This window comes from Rousettus aegyptiacus, unplaced genomic scaffold (assembly GCF_014176215.1).
Source record: "Rousettus aegyptiacus isolate mRouAeg1 unplaced genomic scaffold, mRouAeg1.p scaffold_m13_p_14, whole genome shotgun sequence".
NCBI classification, from domain to species: Eukaryota; Metazoa; Chordata; class Mammalia; order Chiroptera; family Pteropodidae; genus Rousettus; species Rousettus aegyptiacus.
The window spans coordinates 59359847-59376941 of NW_023416289.1; the positions used below are offsets into that span (position 1 = coordinate 59359847).

The following is a 17095-nucleotide window of genomic DNA, read 5'->3' on the forward strand; positions in this document are numbered from 1 at the left end:
CGTATCTTCACTTTTCCTATGAGGAAACTGGAAACCTGGGAGATTTAGGACCTCGTCTAAGACTGAAATTAGTCGCAAAGTGAGCATGAGAATTGAGGCGGGGGCACGTTCTGTTAGTTCACGCGATCTTTTTATTCGCTCCAAAGGATAACGCGGGAGAAACCCACATGGGTGTTGGCCATAACTTTCATATTCAATCAGAGGCAGGGCCCATTTCAAACTAATCTGAAATAATTCCAATCATAAAAATAACGACTGCAGAATATGATGATGGTGACGGCTTCTCCCCGGGAAGCAGGAGTTGTGGGTTATGATTAAAATTGGAGACAATATAAATGATGGATTAGCTCAAAGGTCACAGACTTGAAGTTCTCTTCGGGCCGGACAAGAAACGGAAGTGACCAGGTCTGTTTCAGGGTTAGCTTCTAAGCTATCCTTCTTTTACTAAAGTTTCGCACAAGAAACCTTCAGTTCTCTCCACTTCCACAGTGACATAAGCTCTGTCATTTTTTTTTTTTTTTTTAAAACACCGGTCCTCTTGATTTTCCATTTTCCAACGTGAGTATGAGAAATACTTCGACTTCCTCCTAATCTGCTATGAGAAAAATAAAACCGCACCACACTGACCCTCGGCTTCAGCGAGACAAGCAGGGGCCACACGGACACGGCGAACAGAAACGCACGTGGGCCGTCCCCACGCTGTGACCTGGCTGCGGCCCACGGCCCCGCGATGAAGGCCATGGGAAGTCGCTGGGCTTTCTTAATGTGGACCAGACACCTCGGAATAAATTCAAACCAATCGCGGACCAACGTGAAGGCAAAGAAACCCTGGGGAGACACCCTGGCTGGACCCCCGGCAGACTGCGATCGCGCGTGCGGCTTCTGCTGCCCTACTGTGTTCGGTCTGTGTAATCGTTGTCCGGGTGCACAGGGTGACAGCGGATAAAACCCACTGGAAGCTGTCACGCTGCAGCCTGGCAAAGGGCCGACTGCAGCTCCCGCACGACTCCCGAACTGCCAGCCCGTTACCTCACCTGCAGAGAAGGGAAGCGAAGCAGAACACAGCAGAACAGAACAAAACAGAACAAAACAAAACAAAACAAAACTAAACTAAACAAAACTAAACAAAACAAAACAGAACAAAAACAGGATACAGCCCAGCAGTGCACTGTTTCCCTAAACTGCCCTAACGCCTAATCCTTTATAAGGCGAGGGGTCGCCTGCTATTGGTTTAGTTTTGTTTTTTGTTCTGTTTTTTTTGTTGTTGTTCTTTGTTTATTTATTTTTACTGTTGTTTTGTTCCTGTGTTTCTGAGGAAACTGAGCTGGCAACTACTTGTTGGCGCCTAACGCCTCACAGGCTGTGTGTCAGCATCTGGAGACCCGAAGGAAGGAGACTGATGTGGACCTCCCCTTCCCAGGCTCAAGTTTGTCTGGTAGGAAGAAATGAAAATAAAGCCAAAATTTCTCATAAAATACCAGGAACGCTGAGATGGCGGAAGATGAGTCCATGGGGCGTCGCTCTATGAAGGCGGTTCCTGGAAGTTACACTTAAGCTGAACCCAGGAAAATGCCCAGGAAAGAGAAGATGAGGGAGGAGAGTGTCCTGGCAGAGGGACCGGCGTGCGAGGTCGCCCGGGGGGGACAGCGTGGGTGAGCAGGGAGCACGCGCAGACACCGAGAGAGGCGGGACGGCGTGGCTAGAGTCGCGCCAAGCACGGCCTGGCCTGTCGCTTCTCCCGGGGGTCGCGGGGTGTCTGCGCTCTTGCAGCGTGCGGCAGGAGTGAGGCCGGGGTGGCGGCCCTGCTCCCTCGGCCCGCTGCCCCGGGCCCCTGCTCCTCTGCTCTCGCGGCGAGGCCTGTGACGCCAGGCTGGCGGGCCGGAGGGCTGGCCGCCCCGAGCCAGGCAGCCCCGTGCTGGTCACACCCCCTCCCCGGAAGAAAGAGCGCAGCAGGCAGTGAGGCGACAGGGGGTGGCAGGGAGCCGCGGCAGGAAACCCTGGTCTGGTGCTTCCCAGCTGCGCGGCCTTGAGCACTGGACTCTGGTCCCCTGTGCAAATCACAATGACAGCGTCGTGCCCCACAGGAATGGTTAGGGTCCGGGGGCTCCCAGGGGTGAACGCGTTACATGAACGCGTCACATGTGCCACGCCAGTGCTGGAGACTGTGGCTGGACCACGGACGAAATCGTTTAAGGAAAAAGTGCTCCTTCTATAAAATAATTTGCCAATATGAACGGATCCCCCCCAAACAGGAGACATCACGCAAATCCTGTTGCTTGGCCCACAGCATATTCTGGATTGCTGCGACACTATCTTCTATGCAGTCCTAGGCTGAAAGGGCTCCGGGTCTAGTGTGACTGTTTTAAACGCTTCATTCATTCGGTCGTCCAGAAAGACGTGGGAAGCCCCTCCCCCCACCAGTGCCAGGCTCTATCCTAGGCTCTGGCGATCCGGCTGTGAGCAAAACAACGTCGCTGTCCTTACACTAGAATTCTTCCATATCTGAGGACAATCCGATTTGATTCTCCCATCATTTCTATAGATATCCATTCAACAAATGCATGTAGAAGACAGCAATCGCACATGATTCTGAGTTGTCTTTTTTTCCCTGTTTTGGAGCACGGATGAATCTGGTTGAAAGTCAGCCTTGGCAATACTGGCTCATCCACTACAGAGATGCTGGAAACGAGCATCCCTAGAAGCACTTTCTTTTATTAATGTGTGAAATGAGCACTTATCCGTCACCTGCACAATGCACAGAAAACTGCGCCAGGTTTTTTGGGACTGGAAACAAGCATGATTAAGAAGCAAACGATATTCCCTCTTAAGTTGGAAAGACATGTAAAACCGGCCTCGGGGGCGTCGGCGTGAGAGGCGCTGACTAGGTCACAGCGCGTGACCGTCACTGGACATCTCCCGCGTCAGGGGCGACTCTGAGCCCTCGGTCCCATCCTCGTATTATTGTGCTCACAGCACAGATGGGGACACTGAGGCACAGAGCAGTTAACCCGCCCATCTCCACACACAGTCTGCAGCAGCCAGCGTACGGACTGCACGGTCTGTCCTCGCAATCGCTGTTTTTAGCCCTGACACTCGGGAGAGTGAAGGGAGGACCTCGAGGCAGAGCCTCGAGGAGAAGCAGTGTGGCCTCGAGGAAGAGCTCAGAACGGGGGTAAAGGGACCTGGCTCCCTGGGTCCAAAACCAACTTGCGAGAGCGCAGAGAAATGACCAACCTCTTTGGCACTCCTGTAAAATAGACTAAACCAGAGAGTTTTTTTGCTCTAAAAATGTTTGGCTCCAGGGATGCAACGAGCCAGCAAAACACAATGCCCTCATGCAGTACAGGAACTGGCTTTACGTCAGCCTTACGAAGCCACGTTTTCTTCAGATCTCTTCCAGAAGGACACACTTATTTTTTCTACATCGTTTCTCATTGTGTTTTTTGCCATGGGAAAGGGCTAGATCATAAGTTCGTCTGTTACTCGGTTATTTTATCAATAACAGAATAATTGATCTGTTGGCAAGAGTCACTGGTCTGTTATCATGGCTCTCTCCCAATAGCACATCTTGAAGTTGTTATCGAGAGAGAGAAATATATATATAAAGAGAGACATAAACACATAGATAAATATTGGACACACAGCTGCACATACACAGTCCCAAAAGAATTGCGCAAAATCACAGATCAAAACTCTCATGGGGAGTTGGTGTACTTTGGGCCTCGTCAATACCATGTGATACCCTTCTGTGCTAACCGGACGAGGATCGAGCGACACTGTGTATCCTGAAATGTTTTTGTTTTTATTGGTGCAATCTGTAACAGCCGAGGAAGCGTCCTCAGATCCACGTACTCGATCGTTTTCAGAAAGTCATGTGTTACCCACATGTATCTGCCGTTACGGGTTTGTAATACTTCGTTAGAGGTAATACCCGTGTCTTGAAACAGCACAAAACATTTCTGAGCCTCCTGAGCAACCTGTCTTACCTCAGCCAGATTTATGACCATCTGCATGACAAAATACAGACAAAGCGCTATCCGTCTGACATTGGCCAAGTTAATATGCGGAGGTATCACGGGACTGTTTTGGTTCCGCATCTGAACTCACTGCTAAGTCATGTACTTCGCCTTCCTCTATCATGTTCTGTCCTCCCGAGCTCTAATGCTGTTGGTCTAGGAGCATTTTACTGCGCAACTTGTTGCCTTGATCAGCAGCTGTACAAGCACTGCCTCAGTTTTGCAATCTCCGGGTCACTTAAATGAGAAATCTGCATTATTTTCTTTAACCTTCCTGGTTTCTGATACTTTGGGGTTGAGGGGTAACATTTCTTCTTTTGCCTCCTGCAAGTGTCCAAATTATATCTACACTAAATCATACTGTGTGTCGATCAACTTAGAACAACGACTTCCAGCCTTTGAAATATATCCCTAACATCCTGTTCACAGATAAAGAAGTCACTTGGCCATAATAGGAACAGCACTAGGCAGGAGACCACGGGCCAGCTGCCAGCTACAGATTCGGCCACGAATACGTCACATGACCTTGGACAGCTCATTTCCTCTGGCGGGGCCTTGGTTTCCTCACCTTGGTCACGAAAAGGAAAGATTACTTAGTCTCTAAATCTCTTTCAGCCCTTCTTCATTTTTCTTGAACTGTCACAGGGTTATTGTCTCTTCATAGTAAGGAAACTTGACAAGGGTCAAACTCTTTACATAATCTTAAATACCCTAAGAAAGTTGACTTGGAAGTCTTGCAACAGCAAGTGCAGCAGGTAACTGCGAGCATAGCACTGTTTTTCACGTTTTTTTTGCCAAAGTTGGTTAGTCTTGAACATAAACGAAGAATGATAATGACAACAAGGACTCTCTGAAAGAGTCTTAACTTTTCACAAACATTGCTTAATAATTTCCCTTTTGAAAAACGTAAAATGGGGACATTAAAGAATTTTTTAAAAATGTAAAATGATGCTCAGCCATTATTGCCACCAGTGGAAACAGCGGTGTTTACGTGAACAACTGCCATCTTTCAGGGCACATGGACCTAAAGAACGTGTGGAGAGAGCCTGCCACACGGTTCTCGTTTTAGAAAAAAAAGAAAAAAGAAGTCGAATACAAAAGCCGAGAGCAGGACAGGCTCGAGACGCCACTGGCCGGCCGGGAGCAACCATGCACACCCTGCCTCCGGCCCAGCTGCCCAGTTCGTGCAGAGGGCCCCGCACGCCGAGGACGGACACGGTCGTGGCAGAAGCAACTGAATTCAGCAAATTAAGTTCAGGGCCCTGAAAATCTACCTGTCCTAAAACTATTAGCATAAACTCCTGACTTTTAAAATGACTAGTGGACCTGTCTGTGTTCATCACAGTGGGTGGGCCACGTTTGGAGAAGCTGATTTCATCTCTCCTTTTAATTGTGGAGGTATAAAGAAACTAGACGTGCCCAGACACTATATATATATATATATATATATATATATATATATATATATATATATATATATATGTTTTTTTTTACGACTATTAGATTAAAACTTTTTTCTATGGTACATGAATACGCAACACATTACGACACTTCATGAAGTACATACATGCCACATGGTGAAGATGATTATGGCTCTCCTAAAAAGTCTCTCTTCAGGGTAAGGCAAGGGCACAGAGTGCATCTGAGTGTGTTGGGGCCTTGGATAAAATAAAGTGTCTCCACACGAAAGCTACCTCAATAGACACTTTCATAGTGTGTGTAACGTATATTAATGGTGTCACATCATCAAAAGTGTCAGCTATGGGCTACTCTGCCTTAACAGTGGTCTTTCTTGATTAGCACATGCTGTATATATCCTACCATTAAAATTAAACTTTGATCTTTATACTCAAATGATGGCATTAATTTTTAGTGTTCGGCATTAGAGTTGTACACAATAATCCAACTATTGATATTCGTTATTTTATATTACGCTTGGAACGTTAAATAACCTATCAATAGAGAAGAAAAATCCAAATGAATCAAATTACTTGTCAATGAACAGGAAGAGATTTCTTGCACGGATGAGGTAAGCCACAGATGACTGAAATATCGAGAAAGGAGATTTTTAAATCCCAACACACAGAATTTGTACTTACTTGAGATGGTTGCCTTGCAGAATGCTTGAAAAAATTCTCTAAGACAGTATTTGGTGTGCTCTTTCGAACTTCCTCTTTAATGCCAAGTATTTTTGCTAGAGGTGTGGCAATAAACCTACAAACATATGAAAGAAAGTAAGTTCAAAAACGGAGACTAAATCCACAAGGACAGGGGAAAACTCACTGCAACTCCGGATTACAAATGAAACTCAGTCACCGGCTCATGTTGTCAAGGGGCTGCCTCCAGCCAACATTGGCTTTGTAGAAGTTCAAGGAGAACAGATTTTGAGACCTTTCTTATGAGCGACAACTTAAGCAAATAACAGAATTGCACGGTTCTAAAATCCATTTTATGTAAATCCAAGTATATTTATACACAAGATCCAGGAATTGGGATAAGCTGTTCCACTTAGAGCTTCATTTTTAAGACTCTCGGAGATTAGAATAATAGTTTTGATATTAAAAGTTTTATTTGGTGATATTATCTGACGGAAATTACTATGTTCCTATTAGAAGTTCTAACTTATGAAAAAATGGCAAGACTCTCGGGTAAATATCTAGAAATGGGATTGGTGGGTGGTATGGCAAGTATACCTTTAACTTTATGAGACTGGCAAATTGCTTTCCAAAATGGTTGCCCTGGTTAGCATCACACCCAATAACGTTCCGGGCTTCCGGTTACTCCACACCCTTGCCAACGCTCAGCACTGCCAGTTCTTAAATTTCAGCAATTTTACTGGGTGCACGATGACTTTCATTGATTTTTCACTCTAATCTTTATTATTTCCTAACTTCTGCATCTTAGAAGTTTAGTTTGCTCTCTATTTCTTCTTGTTCCTTAAAGTAGAAGTTTAAATTATCGACCTGAGATCTCCCTTCTTTAATATAGATGTTCACAGCTACGAATTCCCTTCCAAGCTCCGCTTTCGCTGCCCTCATAAATGTTGGTGTGGTGCTTTCTTCTCCTTTTCCATTCATCTGAAGGCATTTTCTAATTCACCTTGCGATTTCTCTGACCCATTGGTTATTTAGAAACATGTTGCTTAATTTCCACATTTTTGCCGATTTCCTAATTTCTTTCTGTTACTGACTTCTAACTTCATACTTTATGTAATTTCAATCCTTTCACATCTTTTGAGATTTGTCTTATGGATTAACACATGATCTACGCTGGAGAATGTTCCTTGTGCACATGACGGGTATTTTGCCTTTATTGGGTGGTGTGTTCTATCGATGTCTGTTAGACCAATTTGCTTTATTGTATTGATCAAGTCTTCTATTTCCTTTTACTCTCCTGCCTGGGGGGGCGGTTGACAACTCTGCTCTGGCCTTCACTTCCGGCTTGCACAGAGCCACAAGGTCTTCCGGAGGCGAGAGTTTAGGCCGTTCCAGGTCCTTGCTGAACACGTGGGTAGCTGTGGGCATGCCCAACGCTCTATGAATGCCTGTGGCCTTCTGATTTCCAAGAATATGTCAGGACTTGTCAAAGTCCCCTATGGACATCCTACCTTCCAGCTAAGCCTCTAATTGTTTTAGACAAACACCCCTAAGGAAAGGCTTCCTAACGAGGAGTTCTGAGTCAGGTCACACAAGGATGGCCTTGTGCACAGTGTCTTCCAGGGGACCAGCGGACAGTCACACAGTGACAACTCTCCGATGAGGATGCTGCTCTGTCTCCTTCAGGGGCTGCCAGGCTGATGCTTTCCCCTGACATTGCAGATTGCCGGTTGCTCAAGGCTACCACAGAGGCCGAGAGCACAGGACAGGAACCGAGCCAGGTAACACGACACGAAGCTTGCTGTTGTTACCAAGAGATGGCTGTTCTCCCGAATAACACTTGCTGGGCTGCTGAAAGCCTTTGGTTAATTCTGAACTAATTCTAAGTTGATTTGGACGATGTTTGCCAGTTTTCTGACTGCCTTTGTGGAGGACAGAATTTTCACAGGTCCTTACTCTGATATTTTTGTTAACCTCCAGTTTTTAGGAATTTTAATTTGCATTCTGCTAAATACTAATTACGTTAAACATCTTTTCATGTGTTTACTTGCCATTTGTTTATCTTCTTCATTGAAGTGTCTGCTCGAATCTTTTTACTCATTTTAAAAATCAAGTTATTTATTATTCAGTTATAAAAGTTCTTTATATATTGTGAATTTAAGTCCCTCTTTAGAGAGACACATATGTCTGATAAAATATAAACATGATTTTCATATATTTTCTCCCAGTCTGTGGTTTGTCTTTTCATTTTATCTCTATCTTTTAAAAAATAACTATCGAGGTACTTTTTGGATATCATAAAATTCACTATTTTCAAGAATACGATTCGGCGATTTTTTTAAAGTAAATTTACCGAGCTGTACCGTTATCACCATGAATCAGCTTTAGAACATGTTCATCACCCCAGTGTGATTCTTCACACGTATTTACTGTTAACCCCTGTCCTCTCTCACCCCTGCCCCGGGTAACCACTGATCTAGTCTCCGTTTTCATACCTTCGCCTTCCCTGGATAGTAAATATAGTGGAATCGTACCATACCATGTGTGGTTACTTGTATCTGGCTTCTTTCAGACCTAATGCTTCTGAGTTCCATCCATGTGTGTGACTGTACCTGGAATGCATCCAGCTTTCTTGCTGACTGATAATCTACTGTACGCATATACAAACATTAATGATGTCGGTGAAGAGCAAACGTTTTAGCTATTTACCAAAAGAGATAAGAACATATGCCCACACGAATTCCTGCACTTGAATGTTCACAGCAACTTTATTCATAATAGCCCCAAACTGTGAACAATCCAAATGTCCATCAACTAGTCAGAGGATGAATAAACTGTGTTCTATCAATAGACTGAAAGAAGAGTTGGCACGACTAGGAATCGAGGATACACAGAACATAAAAAACAGAACCTCAAAAGCATTATACTAAATGAAAGAAGTCAGACTCAGAGATTGTGATCTATATGATTCCATTTACAGGAAATCCAGAAAAGGCAAAATTATACTAACAGAAGTATGTCTGCGGTTGCCAGGAGCTCGTATTTGGGGAGAAGACCAACTGAATGGGGTTCTGGAGAGTTTTTCCGCTGATAAAAACCTCCCGTATCATAACCGTGGTGTTGGTAACATAACTGTATATGTTTGTCAAAATGCATCAAATTCTGGATGAACCTTACTGTATATAAATCATACCTCAATAAAGCCGATTAAAAAAAATAATAATATGTCCCTACTTATCTTTCAGTTCTAACAAAGGCTCTATCTTCTGCCAGGTCAGTCTCTGCTTGTACTTGAGACTTTCTGTGTTCAAGTAAAGGCTGGAAATTTTAGTTCTGAATGATCACTTAGTCCTTCGATTCATTTTTTCTTATAACCACAGAAACTGAATAAAAAATTGCCTAAGATAATCTGATAATACGTATAAACCAACCGAACGTTCATATGGACTAAGTGCTCCTGGAAACGACCCATATATTTCAGAGATATAAAAAAACACACTAACATTAATTATGCACCAGATGTTCACAGAGCAACGTGGATAGATTACAAAATACAGTGCCATATTTTTAAAAAGAAATAGGTCTTATCACTATATAATTTATATCAATGAATAATATACACAATTTATGTTTATGTGCGTAGTTTACTAGGACATACAAACAAAATGCCACCAAGCACATTAGAACCCAGCAGCAAGGAGAATGGGACTTAGAAATGGGGATAAAAGATATTTAGTCAAAAATTAATTCAAATCAATCAATCGAGAGAAGTCCTATACAGACCAAAGACAGCATGTTATGATTTGAAGAATATGATTAATTCCCCCTTTCCAGAAAAAGTCTAAATAGAACAAAAACTAAGATGTTCTGAAAACTAACAGTGTTTCAAAAAAACATATTTTGACAGGGCTTTGGATAAATAATGGAATCGGTTCATTTATCCAACCTACTAGTTGAAAACTTGTATTGGAGAATATATTCATTGTTTTTAGCAGCGAAATAACGCAAATACAAAATGGTCTGATATGGTAGAGTTCTCAATCATAGTCACTCAGTGCTAGCTCCTCAAATGTTAGAAATGAAGGAATTAGGAAAAATGAAAAAGCAAAGCAGAACTGAGCCAAGATGATTTATGCCGTGAGGGAATACGGCCAATCTCAAAGTCAAGTGAAGTATAACATTCCCTCCCAGAGGGTCACGTGAGCGTAAGTTATGTGCTAACTATACAGAGTGGATAATATACGTCCATAGCAGACTTGCTAATATGAGGAACGTATCTATATTAATTTAAGCAAGAAAGAGAAATATGGCCTTGTTTTTAAAATGTCCACGATTCAAGCACAGAAATGACATTTTTAGTAGAAAGAGGAAATATATAAACACAGTATTCTACTCCAGCATTATCTTTCCTTTTCAAATAAATCCAGAAAATCAATCACTTCATCTAATGGAAGTATAAATAAACATGAACAGATACTTGATTAAAAATCTATTTTGAAGAAGGAGAGAAGAAAGCAGCACAATAAATATCTGATAAACTGACCTGAAAATAGAAGGAACATGAGAAGCCTTAGCTCTAGAAGAACCTTAAAGATTAACTTGCCTGAATTTTCATTTTATTGAAATGGAATAGAAAAAAAAGTCCAAGAGGACTAAGAAAGAATGTGAACTTCTGCTCCCATGTAAATGGTTCAAAGTGTGGTTAATTACCAGGAAAGGGTTTCTGAGGTTTGCTACTGCTGCAGAACTGGGCTCTCAGAACTGGGGTGTCCCATTCAGACACCCCAAGAGCCCCCTCTTCACCTGGTACTGTATCACTTACCCATCAGCCGAAAGTCTGGCAATCCCAGGCTCCCGCCTCCCCCCTTTAAAAAAATCTTTTTATAGAATAGAAGAAAAGCGGACCTTGGCATATATTAAGCAAATGAAGTTCAAATAATTCTCCTAAATAGGAAGGAGAGCCTGCTGACATAATGCTTCCTAGTTCCTAAGCGTTCAAAGCCTCTCCGACCAGAGTTTGTCAGAGGGTTTTCTACGAAAGAACAAAGTATCTGGAGCAACGCGACCTCAGATAACACCGAAGTCTAATCTGCGTGTCTAGAGACTGTTTCAACTGGGGACAGTTAGGAGTAATTCTTTTTCGAGCTGCTTTTTGAATTGTTCCTCCTACCTTTCTTTAAATGATGCCCGATTCTGCTCAGTGGAAATAGTAGAGGTGGGAATCTATTCATTATACAACTAAGTAAAAGGAACAAAGATTGCCTTCTGGTTTTACCGACTCTGCGCCAGCCTTGGACTCTTCTGGGACCATAATTTACTATGAGATAATGTGTTTATTCCACAAGGATTTAAATCTGAGTAGCTTAGATCCCCTTTAAATCACGCTCCAGACACATGAAAGAATGCATAGAAGAGACTGGATAAACTAGTTAGAAACCGTTATTCTAGAGCAATACATACATCAAACATAAGTCACGAACTAAAATTTGTAAGGAAAGGGAACCTTGAACACAAAGCAAGTGTCAGTCACTTCCAAATCACAGTTTGTTCTTTATCAGACTTCTCCACTCTTGCTTTTATGGGAAGGGACATTACTTCCCGATTGTAAATGGCTCCTGGCTAGTGCTAGAGGACAAAAATGAGCAGCCAAGTCAGAACTCCTGGTCACTTTATAGAATGAGAAATTATAACATAAACACGGTCCAGGACAAAAGAAGCTTTCTCATGATCAATATACCATAGCATATGCTGAAACGTAGTGTCAAATTTACATAAATTTTTTAGTTCAGAAAATTTTACATTTGCCATCATCTCTTTAAGCCATCTCTTGTGTGTTCCCAAGATATATTAATCTACTCTCTTTTGCCATCAGGACTCTTTCCCTGTGAAAGTCTAAGATGCACTGATATCGGGGAAAGTAAAAAACCAATGACCCTGCCCCCGGAGCCATGACACGTGTGTTCGAGGCCCGCACCTGCCCCTCGCCTACCACCTGTGTCAGCCGCCTCGACCAGGTCACTTACTGCTCGTTTCTCGGCTGAGCTCATCCCACTTGTGATTTTCATATACCTCTTAAACTATGAGTTTCTATTCAAAGGCAAGTTGTAAGCAATCTCATTTACGACATGAGTGGTCTAATCTAACACGAATGATGAGGAAGCCCTGGGAAAAGTATAAACTTATACTTCGAAAAGCGTGATTTCTTTCCCACATTACCTTTTCTTGCCTTCTGCTTGCTGCCTTAAAAGAGGTTATGACAGTAGGGGAACAACGCTTTGTCTTCTGTAGTGTCATCAGATGGAAAAAGCGAAGGGTGAGTTGCTAGGGAGTAAAGTCATCAGGACACAGGAAAGATGACATAGACTTTACTTAGGCCCTTGAGAAGCAGCCAGAACGGTCCTAGGAATTAGGCCTGCATTCCTTCCTGACTGTTGTCGGAGGGGCTGAGATGGACATGAACAGGTTAGCCCTCCACAGCTGTGCTGCTCTGGCAGCAAAAAGAATTTTCTAGTTCACTGTCCTGATCAGAACATTAAAAAACAAAAACAAAAACCCGGAACTGTCCCGCTGAAAAGGAGGAAGGCTGCAATGCAAATAAGTAAAGGGCCCGGAGGCCAGATTCAAACGCCACCAGACACACGCAAGGAAAACAAGTAAAGGACGGGAAAGGGTAACTAGCTAATCTGGTAGCGCGGTGGCAAAATTCTACTTTATTTATTTATGTGTTCTTTGACAAATCCAAACGTACGAGTAAAAAAAAGTAAGGAGAATGAACTGTCAGAAAGGAAGAACATTTTCAGATGTTCTCAGCTAGGGTTTAGTGGTATCCAGGGGCTTTCTCTTCCTCCCAAGAGCAATAACACATTGTTGGCCCAAGTGAAGTTTGCTATTTTGCAAAAAAAAAAAAAACTCTTGCAGAGTTGGTCAAATGAACTCTTGAGATAAGGACCCTGCAAATGGTCACAAACATATGATCTGCATTACGGTTAGTCTTGGACAAAACGATCTCTATCAGATTTTGTCTTAAGTTTTTCCAACTCTTGACATTCGAATATTCTTTCTGCTCCAAAGAAATTAATGTGCTAATAACAGTTTTTTGAAATAGAGACAAGTACAGAGATTGCAGATGAACATTTATCTCCTGTTATCACAGTGCTAGTACAGTTTTAAAAAGGATGGAAGTAATATCTATTTAAATTAAATGAACAAAAAACGGAAAAGTTTACTTTTTCTGAGAAAGCGTATAAATATGTATTATTTGATTTTCTTATCCTTTGGAACGAAGGGCTGCTATTAAAACTTTCAATAAACATTTAAAATAAACTACGATAACGCGGTATCAAGCTTAGTCTTTAATGAGCTGTTTTTGCTATTTTATAGGCATTCTCAAATGGTAATGCGTTCCCTGGTCATAGCCACTTTTAACACTGCCTTTTCTGAAATGCGTATCCTCTGTCGGACACCAGGCATATGCAAGGTGCACGGGATATCTACCCCGGGCCGTCCTTGACCCTGATAAGCTCTGGGATCCTCTCAAACTGAATTTTCTTTACTGTGAGAAGAAAGGACTCTAGGAGACGGCGTTTTTAACTGTTATTTGTTTAGCTTCTCGGTCACGCCTGTGCCTTCTATTCTGTGAATTTGCATTCTACAGGTGGGACGTAGAAGGGGAGCGGGAAGGAAAGGCCCATAAACAGTACTTACTTTTCAAAGAAATATCTGATAATCAGCAAGCCAAACGCGTACGGAATTGTCATATACAGATGAGAGGGTTTCACAAAGACAAGTCCATCGTGGTCTTCGAGATCCGACCACTTTATCGTTGGAGGAAGCCAGAATCTTTCCAACCAAAACCATTCTTTAAACGTCTGGAACATTCTAAAGAGATGAAAAAAATAATACATTAGACTAGTAGAACAAATACTTAAAATTGAGATAACGTGGCGAATTTTACTCAAAATACCTAAACCAGAGAATTTTGGAAACAAACAAATACAAACGGAACGGAATAGCATTACTGAAAGGGTTTCATGACTCTTTGTTGCATTAAATATGAATTACCCAGCTAATACTCTCAGGACAATTTTGGCCATGATATGACAAACCGAAGTTTAAAACACCACTGTTCACACTTTCTGTACAATGTGTGTTGATATTATGTCTATCTTCCTCTTGTATGATTCTATGATATAAAGAAATAATTTGATAATAACGTCTACAACTTCGACACGCCAGAGGTCAACCTCACGAAAGCTCCAAATATGAACAAATCTTCACCAGAATCCTAAACGCTTACCCAGGAGATAAAGAACAAACACATTTAACTTCCTATTACAGTGAGGAGTTCCAACTGGTCCAAGTCAACACATATTTATTGAGACCCCACTATCTGTCAAGCACTGTGGTAGCGCTGAGGACTCAAAGATTAAAAAGAGAGTGTTCTTGGCTTAAAAAGCTGACAGCCTTGTAGGCGAGGCAGGCCTGCACAGGTTACTCTGACATACTTTTTTTAGGTACAGTACAAAAGGTACACACAGGACGCGGTGGGAACGAGACGGCGGGCGATCGGCCCGGCCGGGAAGTGTCAGGGGTAGGTAACTAGAGCAGAGGATGCTCGAACGTCTGGGATGGCGATTAGCGACAGACCAGGACACGGCGGGAACGTGAGGGAGACGGAGCAGAAGTTCTGAGGAGAGAACGCGCTACGGGCAAGTCACCGGGAACACAGCGCACAGTCGGACGTTCCGACGCCGTCGTCGAGGCTGTGCACCATGTCGGTCTGGGCGTGTTGGCCTGAAGGGTGTTTTGATTTCATTTTCTAAAAGTCAATCAGAGGAAAGAGTCGAAATATCCTCGGATTCCAAACAGAGTGGTCAGAATAACTATGGAAACTTCTGGATGTGTCAGTCACATGGTGCCCGTGGGACAAACCGAGCACAGCCTGGGAGCCCCGGGGGGGGGGGTGGGTTCCGCGTAGCTGGCCACCGTCTCAGCTTCCCATCCTGGCGTAATTATTAATAGCGCCCCTTTCTTCCAGAAGGGTTCCAGTTCGAACAATGAACCACGTGGCCACTCGCGTCGGCAGGCTGGTGGGGCCGGCAGGGCCTGGCACCCCGTGGGGGGCCCGTGCTCCATGCTGGGGAGCTTGGGCTCAATGGAACCCACTGAGGTGTATCGGCAGGGGGCATATCGGTCAGATAGTTTAGAAAGGCCACTTTGGTCCCCTGTGAGCCCGCGCTGTGTCCTCGTGCCACTTAGAGGACGGTGCCCTCTCTGGGACCCGCACTGGGCAGCGGGGGGTGAGACCGAGGGGGACGTAGGAAACTTGACGGACCGGAGGTCAAGAGCGAGGGAGGGGCCGCGGGACAGTGGTACGGCCATCGGGCTGTGGCTCGGCGTGCTGTGGTGCTAGATCCCCGGCTCAGATGGGAAGACTGCTCAGCAAGGACCCCAACATCCTTCAGAAGAACCCCCACTGAAACCGACGCCTGAACCCCGGTGCGAAAATCCCCGACTTCACCCGTCTGTCGCACTGTCCAGGGGCAGTCCCCTCCAGAGGGGCACCAACGAGGGGCGCCCACACCCGCGGCATCCGTGCGCCCCGAGAGGGGCCGGCTTCCTTCTCACATCGTAATCGTTTTACCAGCATCGCCACCCCGGGGGGAGAGTAAGTCCCGTTAACACGGTTGTAAAACCTGGTAAAGATCATCAGGAAGGATTTACTGAACACATCCTGTCCGCCAGGCGTCGGGGCGCCGAAGGAAGGGGATGAGCCCAGGCGCCAGGAGCTGACGACTGAGAAGGGACCGCCATGGACTGGGCCCTGGGAGGGGGCAGCGGGCACTGATGAAACCTCGAGGTGGCAGGTGGGCAGAAGGCACATGCTTTGGGGAGAGAGCCGAGAACTCGAGCTGCGTCGCCCGGGCCGGCTGACACAGGTGACCCGAGGAGCAAACTACGAGAGAAAAACTGCTCCAGATACAGCTCAGAACGAGGGCAGGCACAGGTCTGAGTCAAACTCCGGCTCAGATGCAAACTCCCCCAAAACCTCAGAAACCAGCCCGAGCCGCGGAAGTCTCTGTGACGGGCAGACCTTGCTCTTGGCCTTGTCCCGCACTCATTGGCGCGGGATGCTGTCCTGGAAGTCTGTTCCTCACTTTCTTGGCTCCAGATTTAACTGGGACTCAGGGGACAGATAGCAATGACAATGAATTAGATCTTCTTTTGATATTATTATAATAATTATTCTGCAAAACAGCTGGCGCGCTCCTGAAACGTGACAGCAGGCAGCATAGACTACTTCGTTCAGTGAGAAATACAAATGTTTCTAAATAAGACTGAACAATGACTAGTTGTTCAATCTAATTTAGAAATAAGTGATGAATAAACAGCTGGATTTTATAGTTCTGATTACTGAGCTAAAGAAATCGCTCACGGTGGCCGTGTGGGAACTGCCACTCTAAATACTGCCCCGTGAGTCACGCGCAGGTGATGAATCAAGATGTGTTGAGAACCATGGTAACTTTAATTCTCAACAGCCAAGAGCGATTAAAGGGAAATAGGATAGAATTTAGAAGTTGAGGCTGGGCCCTTGGAAAATGTAGTTCGAACCGAGAACAAAAAGTAAATCTACATTATTCACTCACGCCTGCTGCAAAACATCAATCATTGCTGCTTCAGAGTTAAGAATCCCCTCTTCACACCCTCCACGAAAGCCAGCTCCAAAAAAAAAGCACAGGTCTAAATATCAGGACTAAAACGATAAAACCCTTAGAAGACTATCATGCAGGCGGTCTTCATAAGCGTGGGTGAGGCAAAGCCTTCCTATTTCCTATGGCACCGAAAAGCAAGACGACAAAACACAAAACAGATAAACAGAAACCTACCCGGCTCTTAGCCTCCGCCGCCCGAAGGCCACAGGCCTGCGCCAGCGCCGCCAGCACCCTTGATCGGCGCCTGAACCTGGCCCAAGTGTACCGAACG

The 17095-nt window shown here is 44.4% G+C and overlaps 1 protein-coding gene across 2 annotated transcripts in view; it reads right to left on the reverse strand.

Moving 5' to 3' along the window:
• Positions 1–17095, reverse strand: part of CERS3 (ceramide synthase 3) — a 94488-nt gene that overhangs the window by 46394 nt on the left and 30999 nt on the right. For both annotated transcript variants that reach the window (XM_016154925.2, XM_016154926.2), the window contains exons 2-3: positions 13817–13990; positions 6116–6230 (exon numbers count right to left, since the gene is read on the reverse strand). In XM_016154925.2, coding sequence (XP_016010411.2) covers positions 6116–6230; positions 13817–13990 — 289 coding nt within the window. The remainder of the gene's footprint in view (positions 1–6115; positions 6231–13816; positions 13991–17095) is intronic.